The sequence below is a fragment of the Tympanuchus pallidicinctus genome, unplaced genomic scaffold (genome assembly GCF_026119805.1).
Source record: "Tympanuchus pallidicinctus isolate F22 unplaced genomic scaffold, pur_lepc_1.0 scaffold3, whole genome shotgun sequence".
In the NCBI taxonomy this organism is placed as follows: Eukaryota; Metazoa; Chordata; class Aves; order Galliformes; family Phasianidae; genus Tympanuchus; species Tympanuchus pallidicinctus.
In genome coordinates, this window is record NW_026294747.1 from 78357749 (window position 1) to 78372479 (window position 14731).

A 14731-nucleotide genomic window follows, 5' to 3' on the forward strand; every position below is an offset into this window, starting at 1 on the left:
AAAACAAGGGGGAGAAATACACATCCTCACTGCTTACTGTACAAAGACACTGGTGGTGAGGAAAAGGAGAGGCAGAAAATGCTTTAAACCTGAGTTTCAATAAAGTGTTGGACACAGCATATCTCATATAGTTCTCCTTATCCCCAACAGGTGAAATACTGGCTGGATAAAAGGATGATAAGGTGGGTGGAAAACTGGCTGGACCGCTGAGCTCATAGATTTGTCAACAGTGTGCAAATCCCAGCTGGTGGGCAGTAACTCATGGTGTCCCTCAGGGAATTCCTGGGATTGGTGCTGCTAAATGTCTTCAGTAATGATCTAGATGACAGGAGGCATCTTTCCTGACAACAGCATGCTGGAGGAAGCAGCTGATATACCAGACAGCAGGGCTACTAGAGGGGTATGGACAGTAAGGAGAATGGGCAAACCAGATCATTAAATTAAAGAAGTGAAAGGCAAGGTATTGCATCTGGAGTGGACTGCACCAGTGGAGGCCAGGAGCTGACTGCTCAAAGAGCAGCTCCACAGGGAAGGGTTGGCAGGAACCAGTGGGTGATAGGAGAGCAGCTTGGCAGCAAAGATGACCAAACACATCAGGCCACAGTAATAACAGCCAGCCAGCAGGGCCAAGGAAGTGTTCCATTCTTCTATACAGCACTTGTAGGACTACGTTGGGACACTGCCCACTTTTGAGTTCTCCCATACAAGAAAGATGCTGACACACCGCAGCAAGTCCAGTGGAGGGCTACCAAGATGGCCAGAGGGGAGACACAAACAAAAAGACACCAACATATGGGCTCAGTTTTTAGAAGGACAGGGTAAAAGCAAACCTTACTGCTTTATACAACTACTTAAGCAGAGGCCATCGATGAAACCAGATTCTTGTTAGAACCGCAGTCATAGGGTAAGACACAATAAACAAGTTGGAACAAGGGAAATTACAAATATATAGTAGAATCACTCATTTATTTACTTGCTTACCGTGAAGGTAGTTAAATACTGAAATGGATTGCCCACAGAGGTTGTAGAAACTCTGTCCCTGAAGGCATTCAAGACTCGGCACAGTCCTGAGCAACCTGATCTAATTAGACCTGTTTCAAATAGGGGGGGTTGGACCACATGACCTCCAGAGGTCACTTTGATCCTTGATTATGATTGTACAAGAAAAAAATACTGATGATGTCTGCTGGATTTACAGTGACACTGATAAAATGTATCAGCTTGTTTATTCTTTTACACTGGTGAAAAAACTGCTGTATGCAATTCCTGATTTTAAGAGATAAGGAAAGAACTGTAAAATATTTGGGCAGAAAATCCATACTTTTCTTTCATTGTAATAAATCTACTTCAGTAAAAATATTAAGTAAATTAAACTGAGCTGCTTCAATAGTCTACACCAAACAAAATTTTCATTCCTCTCATCTGTGTATAAGATTGAAATAACAAAATTAATGTTTGTGGGGGACAGTTTCTAAAAATCACTTACCCTGTGCGTGACTGCCCAACTTTATCACAAATGTCTAAGATGAGGCCCCAGTCCTCTGCAGTGTTCATCTCACTGGTTGCTTTCTCTAATGAACAAAATACAAACATAATAAATCAGAATATAAATATAATAATTTAACAAAATTGGCAATAAAGATGTTGCAATGCTATTTCTGTATACAACTAAACATATGACATTGTGTACTTAATAAATTCACATAATTGTTGTAACTAAATATTTTACCTTTCAAATGTTCACTTGCAGCTGCAAAGTTAAAGTGGTAAGCAAATTTATACCTGTTTTTTTTTTTTTCCACATAATAAATATACATCTAGAAGTATATCAAGTATCAACAGATACATTTTTTTCTTCATTTGGAAATGTTAAGTTTAAGATCATACTGGAATACTGGAAGCTTTAGTTCCCTATTTGCAGTCAGACACAACCAGAATTTACCCCATCCTCAGACACTAAGTTGCTGCATCATACATTTCCTTTCTATATCTTCCCTCCTTCCTCAGCAAGGGGGTTTCAAGAACTCATTGAAAGGTCAGTGATTATCATCTCCTCATTATTATCTCTGCATTGGATGACATATTCCACTTTTTAGTTACAAAGCAATCGGATACAATCCACTGAGACACTTTCTTCTGAATAGGACAAGAACAGTCCCTCGTGAAGAGCGAAGAATTGAAGATGGGTGGAAAACAAATCAGCAGGAGAAACAGATTCCCTCCCTATTTTTTCCCCAGAAAAGCCTAGGTACACAGAGGGTAATAATAAATAAAAGTCATGAAGAAAACTGAGGTTTAAACTGCAGCTGTATGGAACAGTATCTAAAAATTAATAGTTCAAGGCTAGAGATCACAAGGTAGTTTCCAAACAAAATACCAAGGTTGGAAAAGATGCCCAAGATCATCCAGTCAAACTATCCTCCCACCACCAATATTTCCACTAAAACATGACCCTTAATATAATATCTAAATGCTTCTTGAACACCTCCAAAGACAGTGACTTCACCACCTCCCTGGGCAGCCCATTCCAGTTCCTGATCACTCTTTCAGAGAAGAGACAGAAGGAAAGATGGGCACAGAACTATAACGTATACCTGCTTCACCTAATATTCACCTTAGTCTGCCAAATATGCCTCAGCAATGAGTACGATCCCTCCCAGTCTGCTTAGTTTTAAAAAGGAAGTAAAGATTTCCTGTAGAAACTTCACTGATAGGAAAGATTAATTAATCCAAACTAGCATTTGCAAGACTATGGAGAAGAGAACAACACTGGATAGATGTTACGATAACATCTGGCACCAAGAAGACAAGCATTTTATCTTATTTTCAGTCCACTATTGTTCCAAATCATGCTTAGGGCCAGCAGTCAGAGACATGGCTCAATTTTTAAAGCTTGCCCAAAAAGAAAACACAATCCAGTCAGGATATAAACTAAAAATGCTAAAAACATGAGAACAGAGCAATGAGACTGTAGCCTGCCTACATCCACAAACATCGTTCTGTAACTCCAGAATTTCAATTCTGCTGTTGAAGATACTGCATATAAAACACCAAACCCAAGCAGAGTTGCACCTGAGCTGCTGTGCCTGCTCTGCATTCTCTGCAACTGCTGTTCAGCACGACCCATACCACGGATCGGCAGCTCATTTCCAGGGCTCCTGTTGCAGCTCGCTGACAGTCCTGCTGGAGTTGGACCAGCTCCACTCCATGCCTACAGAGCATCCTGCAGAGCCCCTGGCTTCAGCCTGGCTCAGGGCTTTGTAGCCTCGCGCCGTGCTATGCTTCAGCAGCCACAGAGCTGAGGAATCCAACGGGATGGAAACTTCAGGCTCCTACGCTGTGCGTAATACTGCCTGTACTTTTGGCAAGAAGTAATTCTTCTCTTTACACAGCATCACTGAAGAGAAATGGCACGGCAAACCATCAAGTAAAATAACGCATGCTTAGAGTTTAAACCAAGCTGTTGTTTATGCTGATTTCAGCAGTTTGGATAAAACTACAGATATGATGGTGATTGATGAAATCCCTAGTTCATACCAACCTCACCAACTACAAGCTTCATTCTAATTCTCAATGAGAATATTTTGCAGGTGTATCCACCAATACAGTTACAAGTTCACTATCACAGCTACATCATTTCTTGAAAGTCGAGCAGTTGGTCAGCTGGTTGGGCTCCCAGGGCAGCGGTCACGGCACCCAGCTGCAGGAGTTCAAGAAGCATTTGGACAACACCCTCAGACGGTCTGATTTCTGGGTGGTCCTGTGTGAAATCAGGAGTTGGACTCGATGATCCTTACGGGTCCCTTCCAAATCAGGATATTCTGACCCTATGATTGTGTAAAAACCACCCATTGCCACAATGTCTCCATCGCCAGACACTAAAAGGTCCTTACTACATGCCAGCCTGGAACCCAGCATCACCAAGTACTTTCTATCTTTAGTAATAAACATGTATTACTTTCCATGGATAAAAATTAATAATAAGACACTCACAGTGCTGAAGCTGAGCTGGACTGACACAAAAACGCCACTCTCTGAGCATTAGTGTGTGGCAGTCACCTTTCACCACTCCAGAAAAGGAACAGCAGGAATGCTAGGAGGGAATTCCTGTGTTGCATCAGTGTTTCGGAGACAAAATTACAACTCAGAGCTGTTTAAGTTCAATTACTTACACAGTTACCACTTAATGTATTTCTCTGACATAGAGCACACACCTGCAGCCCAAACCCTCTGCACTGACTCAGCATTTGCACACCCCAGCTAACAGGTGGCACCCTGTCCTCCTGCCATTGGCACGTCACTGTCTCAGTGACAGGGAAGGCAGCACAGAGACTTGTACCTGAACTCTTGCAGCAGCTTCACACAGGAGATGGAACCTGAACTCGGAATGTTCTTCATCCTCCCTTCTCTGATCAAAAATAATTCTGTCATTGAAATACCAGTGCTTACCTCAGACTCCCCCCATACACCTCATTGCTAAAACCTTACCCGATGACTGCCTGCCAGGGCAAGATCAGGTAACACTTCAGACTGCACTGAAACAACTCTTAAAGACAGCGCTGGCTCCTTGATGAAATCAGCGTTCTTTAAGACTCACTGACTGCATTTCAAACACAAAGAAAAACAGAACTCCATGACCCAGAGGCATATGTTACCATACCCTGTCCCAAGTTTCCCAGAGCAGATCTCCCACAAAGCTGTATCACTAATACACCTGAGTGTAGGTGGCTTTTTATCTAGCATAGGCAAGGCCTATGGATTAACACTGCAACTTTAACCACAGCAACACAAATACTACATGTCACATTTTTCAGTCACCAGCCTTCTCTCCTCATGTTTCTCCTGTACCCATAAGAGCTGGCATGCCAAGTGAGTACAATTCCATCTTGCCCAGATTGAATCTCTAACATATCATATCTAAAGAAACAGATGCATAGGAAAACTCAGAAAAGACCAAGGTAAGGTAAGTAGTAGTTGTATTTATTTTCCAAATAAATCAAACCTCTGAACAAATCTGCCTTCTAAAGAAAACACCACTCCTGAGTATAAATGCGGTCCAGCCCTTCCGAAACACTGTACCAGAATTCAGATGAGTGTCACACCTGTAGATCAGAAGCTGGGACAGCAAGATACACATCTGTGAGTTACCCTACTTACAACACTAGTTGTGGTGAGAGCATACTGGCTCTTGCACTGAACTTCAATGGCTGTTTTTTCTGATTGAGAAACTGAAAACGTGGAAGCTAAAAAAATAAAGGGTGTGTTTTTGTTTGTTTGCTTAAACCATGCCCCCTTAAAGCTGTCTTGAAGTTGATCTTCCTTGCCCCTTATTAAGATATCCTATTCGTGTCTTTCAAAAAGCATGCACATATAGTATTTTACACACATATATATATAAATGTAAAGGAGAAACTTGTTCAATGTTGGTTTTCAATAGAAAACCTAGCAGGCCATGCTGGGTAGGGATCTAAATAGCCAAAAAACGCTTGTCATTTTCAGGTATCCAAAACAACCAGAAGCTTAGCTGCCTATTCAGCATCTACACAATTTGTCTCAGCCTTCTTAGTGCTCCACTTCCTATACAAGCAAAGGTGGGAAGAAATATCAGCCACCAAACTGCAATTCAGAAGAATGTTCCAGTCCTACAGCCTAATTTGCAAAGGTTTACTTACAAAATGATTGTGCTTTGCAGAGCACATTACAACAGCAAAGCTGGTTTGGCTTGGGGTTTTGTTTTTTTCTGGTTTATTTGTTTGTTGTCCTACCTTTTTTTTTTTTTCTTAAGGCACTCTGTTCTTGTTTCATTTTTAAAAAGAAGCTCAGTTTTTGAGCAGTGGGCTGAGGGTTGTAAGCCAGTGATAAAAAAAAACATACATGAAAGCAATTTTCTTTAACCGTCGTCATCACATCTGGTATAGCTACTGATGGCGCCCTGAAGATGGCTGGTAAAACAGAGGTACTTATAAAATGAATGGAAGATGATGCATTTACCATCAGCAGTTCAGGTCTGATGAAATATCACTTCATCAGACATCAAGAAAACTTATGTGCAAAAGCTTTAAAAATGGATAATATCACATAAATCGCCATCCAAGCTGTCAATTTTGTAATGTCCAAGGGACAGAGTCATCACTAGTTCTAGCAGTTCCTTAAAAGTATGGATGCTGACTACAGGGTCATCATTCTGAAGGCAGGAGCCTTAGTCAGGGCAAAATGCTGCAGAGACTTTATGACTTGCAAAGTGAAATCCAATCCTTTACAGAATCAGAAGGAAAATTTGTGCCAGGACATAAAGATTAAAAATGGCTCACATGCCATTTTTGGTGGATTTTACCATTCATTTAAATGAGCTAAACAAGCATTTTCAAGGTGAAAATCAGCTTATCTGTGCTATGTTTCAAACCATAAGATTGTTTGAAATGCAACTTAAATTATGGCAAGCTCAAATCACAGCAAATAATTTCATGCATTTTGATACATTGGCTAAACACAGTCCAATGAACAAAGGAAAATATGCAGCCACGCTGTCTGTTTTGATAAAGGAATTTGAGAACAGGTTTCAAGATTTAAAAAAAAAAAATCTTCTTCTCTGTATATTTGTGACCACATTTTCAGGTTGACATAAATAAATTACCTGCAAATTTTCAAGTGGAACGCATAGAGCTACAAACAGGCATTCAACTCTAAGAAAAATTTGGTCATGTCTCTTCACCGAACTTCTATGAACCATCTCTTACCAGAGAAAAATATCCCTCACTTTACAGTCATGTCTTATTCACCTCACTGCTTTTTGGCAGTACATACATCTGGGAATAACTGTTGCCAAGGATGAAGCACAGGAAGAGTAATATTTCATCAAAAATTTCTGACGAACGCCCTGAGAATGCACTTGGAATGGCAACCACTGCCATCGAACCATCCTGATAGTTGCATTAGTTTCACAGAGTCAAACACCCCGCTAGTATTACGTTTTTGTTCTGCTTTTTGGGTTTTGTTGTTGTTGTTGTTTTGTTTGTTTGTTTGTTTCAGTAAAAAATACATTTTAAAGAAGTTGTTGCTTATATACTCCATACTCCAACTTTATTATTTTCTTCTGTCCAATACTGGACAGAGGTCATTTTTTACAATAGCTGTCTTCCGCGAAGCACAAAAATAAATGCAAAGCTGAAAAGCTTCTTTAACTTTGCATGAGCCTCAGTTCTGCAATTATGTTGCCTTATATGCACTCAAAATATAAAGAGTCTGGCAAATTTCTGAGCTTCTAGGACACCTAAGCACATCAGCTTCACACCCTTGCTCTGTGAAGCTCAGCCACTTTCCTTCTGATTTACACAAATGCAAAGACTTGTAGCACCTAGATTTGTAGCTGTTTTCTCCTCTGATTTTGTGCACTGCTTAAAAATTATAATGCAAAAATATTTATGCTGTGATTCTACCTGAAATTCCCCTTATGCTCAGGCATCAGTAAGAGAAACACAGGTGCTGCCACATCTCACCAGACCTGCCATACAAGTATCAGCAAGTCGCTTGCATTCTCTGGCAGTTCTGCACCTGAACAGCACCACGCTGCCCAGCAAGACTACCCACTGCCAACACCAGGTTACACTGCAGGTTTAAGTTATCTAAAGTTCAGATTTCACTGATATTAAAGCATTCCAATATCAGAATTGACCTACTGTTTTCTGCTACCTACTCTCAAAGATGTTAAAACAAACTAGAATTTTAAGAAACAGCAACAACAGCTCAAAACTTCCCATAAACACAACATTTAAAATCTACATAATTTGAAGCAGAACAAACGCGAGTAAAAATTCAAAGCCTATTTTATTAAACCAGGATGTCGAGCCATTCCAGTTGGTATTTACTTACTCCATCCATGGACATAACTGCCCTCCCCGTCACATACCTCTGAAATGAGATACTGAAGTTTTTAGTGAAGTTACAAAGAAAAGAGTGGCTGAAGGCAGTCTTCACTTATACAGGAAAATTACTATCAGTTTCCAGCAGAACAAAAAGTCCTCAGTGATCTGTTACGCCAATGTAAACGCCACGGGAGCGACACAACATTCAGCACTCCCATCAGCCTTCTCTCCTATTGTCCCACTCAAAGTCTTGTTTCCTTCCCAAGGCTAAATAAATAATTTCCCCCCTCTCAATATAAATATAAATACAGACATATGCTTACAATGTTTGGGAATTTTAGTAACTACCAAATCTCTTCAATAATTTAAATGGTCCCAGAAAAATTAAACTGACCGCATTTTTTTTTTCTCGGCAGTCACTCACCATGTAATTCTGTCCCCATATCATTCCATGTCACATGATTAATTTCATTCTTTTTGTCTGTCAAAATGACCAACACAATTGTTCGACCGTTCTGTACAAACCACCTCTTTATATTAACCACACACACTGAACCACAGAGAAAAATAAGGCCATTTTGATCTAAGCAAGACTGAAAATAAACCTCCAGCAGAGAGTGCATTCGTAGACACTAGAGTTCCCTATCACACTCTTAACTTCAGTAGAGCCATCTGGGTCAGGGTAATTCCAAATGTGATGACAGACTGGGAGAAGAACTCACAGAGAACAGCCCTGCAGAGAAGGACTTGGAGGTTCTGGTGAGTGAAAACTTGCACATGCTCTTGCAGCCAAGAAGGTCAACTATATCTTGGGCTGCAAAAACAGAGGAGGCAGCAGACCTTCCAGCACTTGAAGGGCACCTAAAAGCAGGAGGGGGATGAACTTTTGCACAATCTGATGGTGACAAGAGGGAATGGCCCTACAGCTTTAAACTAAAAGTAAGGAGATTCAGGTTGGATGTTAGGAGGAATTTTTTTTACTCAGAGAGCAGTGAAGCAATGGACCGGGCTGTCCAGAGAAGCTGTGGACAGCCCATCTCCGGAGTGTTCAAGGCTGGACTGGATGAGGCTCTGGGCAACCTGATCTGGTGGGTGGCAACACTGTCCATGGCATGGGGGTTGCAATCAGATGATCTTTAAGCTCTCCTCCAAACTAAGCTATTCTATGATTAGCCAATTTCTCCTACTTAACTGCATTCCACTTACAGTACTCCCAAAAAGTCCCCCTGGGAAGCATCCAATGAAGGCAGCACCAGCTGACCCGAGGTAAACAAGCAGCAATGGCAGAGCAGCTGGGAGGCCATCTTGGCTCATTCCTTCAGAGGACTGTGTATGATTTCTCTGTCAAAGAGGCAGCCAAGCCAGAGACATCGCTTAGCAAAATGAGCTGGACAGAACAAAGATAAAGGGATTAAAGATCTGCTAAGAATGCCTACCCAGCTGGGCAAAAGTGATTTAGTGATTTTGTTGCAAACTGTAACAAATCCACAGAACTTAAACAACCTTTCACCCAGAGCTATTACAGCAGAGCAGGAAGGTGAGCACATTGGAGATAGATGAGGCAGATGATGACAGCTCCGCACACAAGGTGGATCACAGGCCAGTAACACAAACAAGAGCTGCCAGGATCTATTGCAGTGCCCCACAGATTAAGCCACAGCAGAAGCAGCATTTCAGAAAGATCAGCAAGGGGCATCACCATCCACGTCAAAGATATAGTGTTATTTTTATCACAGTGGAACAGATTTTACATTCTGGAGAACTGCTTTAATTTCTCCAAATGTTGATATTATAACACACGTTGAAATAAGAGGAAGCACTTAAAAATGGCAGCTCATCTCTGGCAATCCTTTGCCGAAGGAATGTATGATGTGGGCTTCAAATTTGCCCAGCTGAACTCAAGTCTGGTGATTCTTCTTCAGAATGCGATAACGAAAAAGAATTTGGGAGAACTATTATATAGAAAAGGTATTTATTTTACCAGGATCCTGTCTGCATTGCCGTTCTTCGTTGAGATCACAAAATGAAGCGAGAAATTCTTGTTTATGGAAACATTTATGAAGGACTGAAAGGGGACTGGCTACAGCTCCTTTCTACAAGCTTTCTGCTCAGCTCACAGTTAATATTCTTTCCCCTCAAACAATGCTGAGAAAAGCAGTTGGCCAACTTGGGCAAAAAAAAAATGCCGGTCTCACGATAAACTGAACCAATCCTTGGAAGCTGTCCTTCCTTGCAGCCAGAGGTAGTTAACTCACAGCTTGCACTCTTCACAGTTCTCCAGGGTCAAGAGCCTCCTCTGTAATAAGCTTCCCTCCTTTTGGCAAACCCAAAGCTGTTCTAAACAGTGAGAAGCCCAGCGCACAGAAACACAGAACTGTGTGGTTTTGAAGATGTTGTCTAGCAAAGGGGATAGAGTAATGATGTTGACTAACAAAGGGGATAAACCTATAGAGTAACCAGTTCAAAGAGCAAGAGTATTTTATTACAAGAAATTGCACAATGGGATTCGAAGTCAAAGTATTTCTTACATCCTACTGCATCAAACTATATGTACACCTTAGCACACTACTCAGCAACATTCATATGTAATCATGTAATAATAATGCATATTATTAAGTTTCTAAAAGAGTTATATATTTCTGTAAGAGTTACAAGCATAAAATGGTCACTAAATACTGCAGTTGAAAATGTGGGAGAAATCATTGCTATCAAATTGTTTTATTACATTACCAAACTACCTGCTTAATTTCCTGTTCCTGTAAATAGAAAGCCTCATTCTTTCCTTTATTCCCACTCTTGTGATGCCTCAAACCATTACAAGTACAACGAGAACAAGACTAACATGCAAAGCAGATGCAAGAAGTGTTTCCATCTATTGCTGCATATAAGGGAGAAATATTATCAAAGAGTTACTTCCACTGGCATTCTGGACATTTGCTGAATGATCGATCAACTTCTAAAAAACAAATAATCAAAGTGATCTTTCAAAAGTGAATTAATTAATTGATTGACTTTCTAACAACTCAGACCAGACTGTGTGTTTATTACAGCCCATAAAACTGCAGAAATGTGTTAAAACAATAAGCTTGGAGAACAGAGCAAGAAGGCCTTCCAACTGTCAGTAAGATAGGTTACTTTCACAACGCTTGATATCAAGTTACAATTAAGTAGGCATAGATCCAAAGTTACAGATTTTACTCTTGAGACAGCATCTCAGTAACACTTCAGAACTGCTCCAACAGTTACTCCTTCATCAAACACAGCCTACCCATTGCTACTTCATTAGTTAGCCTGTCAGGACAGATGAGCAGACAGTCTCTTGGTTCCTAAACCATCACTACCTTGCCTGTGTCAAACTTACAGATAAACTTGCAACTCTATGCAAATGATTTTAAGACTAAGATTACAAAATATGACTTCCCATCAAACCAATAACAACATCATTAATTCTAAACCCTTATGCAGAGGAATAGAGTCTTTAAACTATATCCTCAGCAGTTCAGTATCTTGCAGGGTTTGTTTTGTTTTGTTCATATTCTAGTGTTATATTCCTTACATGGACACACTGTGAAGTGTTCCCACAGCTGATTGTAAAAATCCACACCAACTTACACCACCATTCATTAGCATCCCTTTGTGTACGAGTATTCCTAAATATGGTAAAAAGAATGTTAACAAAACAGAAGTATTTGGATTTCATGCAGAAATTAGGTCTCCTTAAGAACAACAATGGCTTATCTCCTCAAACCTACAGGCAGATTAAAATAATGTTTTAACAGTAGTCTTAACATTCTTCTGCTGATCACATTTAAAGAACAGATACACCCTCAAAATCTCAGCACTAAGCTGACTCCAAGTGGCATGCTATTCTGGATGACCAGGATCCACAGCATGAGCATGCTAACAGGATTAGACAAATACTGATGGCTGGAGAGAAAAACAGAAATCCCTCCTTCTGAGCGTAAAGACACGCTCCTCAAAACAACAGGAGACAATTTAGTCCCAGATGTGTTCACTACAATTCATCATCCAAAGTATTTCCAAAATCATTTCCAACTATTGCACAGTATTGAATAGTAGACAAGAATTCACAGTTATCCCAGACCAACGTCCAACTTCATAAGAAACTAAAAATAGCTTCAGTCTACCTTCCTGTTCAGGAATCCAATTCTCAAAAAAAAACTTTCTTGCTGAGAAAGAGCAAAAGCAGAGTACTCAACTTTCCTTCTGAGAAGAGAAATGAAAAACAACACTACTGCTTGACAACTTTTGGAAGTTTCCCGAGAACATGAGAGCTTGCTCCACAGCTGACGTACCTGATAAAGCCTGCCAAGAAGTTCATCCAGATAATAATGCATTCCCCAGAGGCCTTGGGGAAGAAGACCCTGGGGACGCTTTCCTGGAGACTTCACCGTTCCTGTCCCCTTGGCACAGACCCAGCTACATGATGGATCAAGGCAGCAGGCCTCTCAAAGCATGTTGCCACCCACCTGACAGCCTGCTGCTCCTTCAGGGCACCATGAAAGGGGTCCATAAGAAAGAGGCTGCATTTACTGCCTGCTAGCAAATCAGCCTGTTGCCCGCTGCCTGTTCTTCCAACAACAATCTGGAAGTGATTATTTGTGTTCACACCATGCACAGAACACAGCTTCTGAAAACTATCTACTGGAGAGTATGTGAGTCAGTGACACACGTGAGGCAAGGCACAAGCATTCTCCACTCCCAGAAAAGAGCAAATAACCCACTGACCTAACGTGTGTGCTACTGCCCCACGCCATGGAACGCGCAGTGCTGACACACAACTGTCAGACTCAGTTCTCTTTAAACCTACTCAGGCAGCTTGATCTTCACCACTGCTAGACAGCAGCCCTAAGAGATAAGAAAATGGGCATTTTGCCAAACCCCAGCTATCACCTTTTAATCTTATTAGATCCAATCATTCTCACAGATATTACCGATGTTTCAATCCCCTAATGGTCCACAGAAAACTGGCAAGCGGTGCAAACTCTTCCATATGTTCAGGTGCCAACTTACATTAGAAGACAGAAAAATTATGAGGAAAAGACATTTACAATTTCTCAAAATAAATAACTGCTGACTTCGCCATCAAAAAAATTAGAAATTAAAGGTAAGCCTTCACCGGAAAAGATTGTGGCACACTTCATTATTCTAAGTGGCAAGAAATGTGAACCATGCTACACTAAGACATAACACATCCAGAGTTCTTGATAACATACATGAAGAACTTGTGTCACACTCCCTTGTTTATGCACTAATCCTTCCCCCAGGAAAGTTTCCTACTTTCCAAATGGTTCTGAGTCGCTTCTTGAAGAACTGTAATAATTGAATTGGAGCCCTGAGTTCTGAAGTTGGGTAAGCAGCAAGAAATAAATGGTATATTTACTGTTGAAAGGTGCAGCAAATACAAAGCCACTAGAGAAATTTGTTCCAAGAAACACAAACAGGATTATGCTGCAGTTACAATGTAAGAAAATGATGGGGGTGCTCAATCAATGATGAGAAGTCACTTTACAAGATGCTATTTCCTAGCCAAGGATTTCAGCGTAAGGCAGATGTCAGCAGGTAGGCAACAAGCTGTGTTACACAACCAGAAATCACATATGCAAAATGATTTTTTGACTGCCTACGTGTTATTTTACCTCTGTTTTGGCCTCACTAAGCACAGTTTTTCTCAAGCAGAAGCCTGATATTCTCTATCCAAATAGTCTGGCCTTGGAACTAACAAGGTGGGGATGAAACCTGACCACAGGACGTCAAGTTGCATATGGAAGGGAGGAAAATAAGCTCTTCCAGAAATTCATTTCAAAGCCCTGAACGCCCCGCTCCTGTCCGCGAAGCAGCTGCGGATGGGCCTTTTACTCCTCATCCCTTCGCCAGGACTCCGGCCCGAGCGCAGCCCCTGCCCAGCGGGCCGGCCCCGAGCGGAGCATCCCCGCCGGCAGGCCGGGCCCGCAGCAGGGCTGCCAGGCCGGAGCCCCGCCGCCAGGAGCCGCCCGGCGCGCCGCCGCCCGCCGCCAGCCGTCCCCGCCGGAGGCGAGGCCGTGCGGCGGAGGGAGGGCCGGGCGGAGCGGCCGGCGGGGCCCGAGCACGGGGTTACCCCGGGGAGGCCGGGGCGCGGCGGAGCCACTCACCCACATCCTGATCGAAGGGGTTGGTGGCGAAGAGCGGCATGGCGGGACGCGGGAGCGCGGTGCGGCCGCCCCTCCGCTCCCGGCAGCGCGGCGACCGAACGACGGGCCCGCGGCGGCTCCCGCTGCTCCTCCCGCTCCTCCCGCCCGGGGTCGCCTCCGCCGCCGCCGCCTCCCAGGGCTCCGGAGCCAGCCCGCCGCGCGCAGCATGCCGGGAAGCCGGGGCCGGCCCCGCCGCCGCCTGGCGGCCCCACCGCCCCCGGGAGCGGCCCGACCCGCCCCGCCGCGCTCCGACGCGGCGCCCGGGGAGAGCCCCGCGCGAGGAGCGCCCCTCGGGCCGTGCCCACGGACCGGACTGCGGCGGGCGGCCCCCAGGGTCCCTGTGCTGCTGCCTTACGGAGGCCAGCACTTTCCTTCCTCACGCACGCCCGGCTCAGTGGAAAAGCGGACTAGGGAGTTTTATTTGGTTTTATTTTCGTAAGTCGGGTTCGCGCCCTGACACGCCTGCTCTCAGTGGAAAATGTTCCGAGCTTCGTCAGGCTGTATTAGTGTTTTCATTGTTAATGCCGTCGTGCTTTTGAAGTGAGTGGCACTATTGCACAGGTGTGGGGCAACTGTGACAGTATTTCACAGCGTGGCACAGGTTTGTGTGCGCAGTGCCTATGCGATTCTCCACAATTACAGAATCAGAATCATGGCATGTCCCGAGTCGGACGGGAC

The 14731-nt window shown here is 43.0% G+C and overlaps 1 protein-coding gene across 1 annotated transcript in view; it reads right to left on the minus strand.

The window, feature by feature from the left end:
* Positions 1–14189, minus strand: part of STAM (signal transducing adaptor molecule) — a 32190-nt gene extending 18001 nt beyond the window's left edge. The window contains exons 1-2 of the mRNA XM_052696502.1: positions 14015–14189; positions 1487–1571 (exon numbers count right to left, since the gene is read on the minus strand). Of these exons, the coding sequence (XP_052552462.1) occupies positions 1487–1571; positions 14015–14054 (125 nt within the window). The 5' untranslated portion in view covers positions 14055–14189. The remainder of the gene's footprint in view (positions 1–1486; positions 1572–14014) is intronic.
* Between the last annotated feature and the right edge of the window lie 542 nt (positions 14190–14731).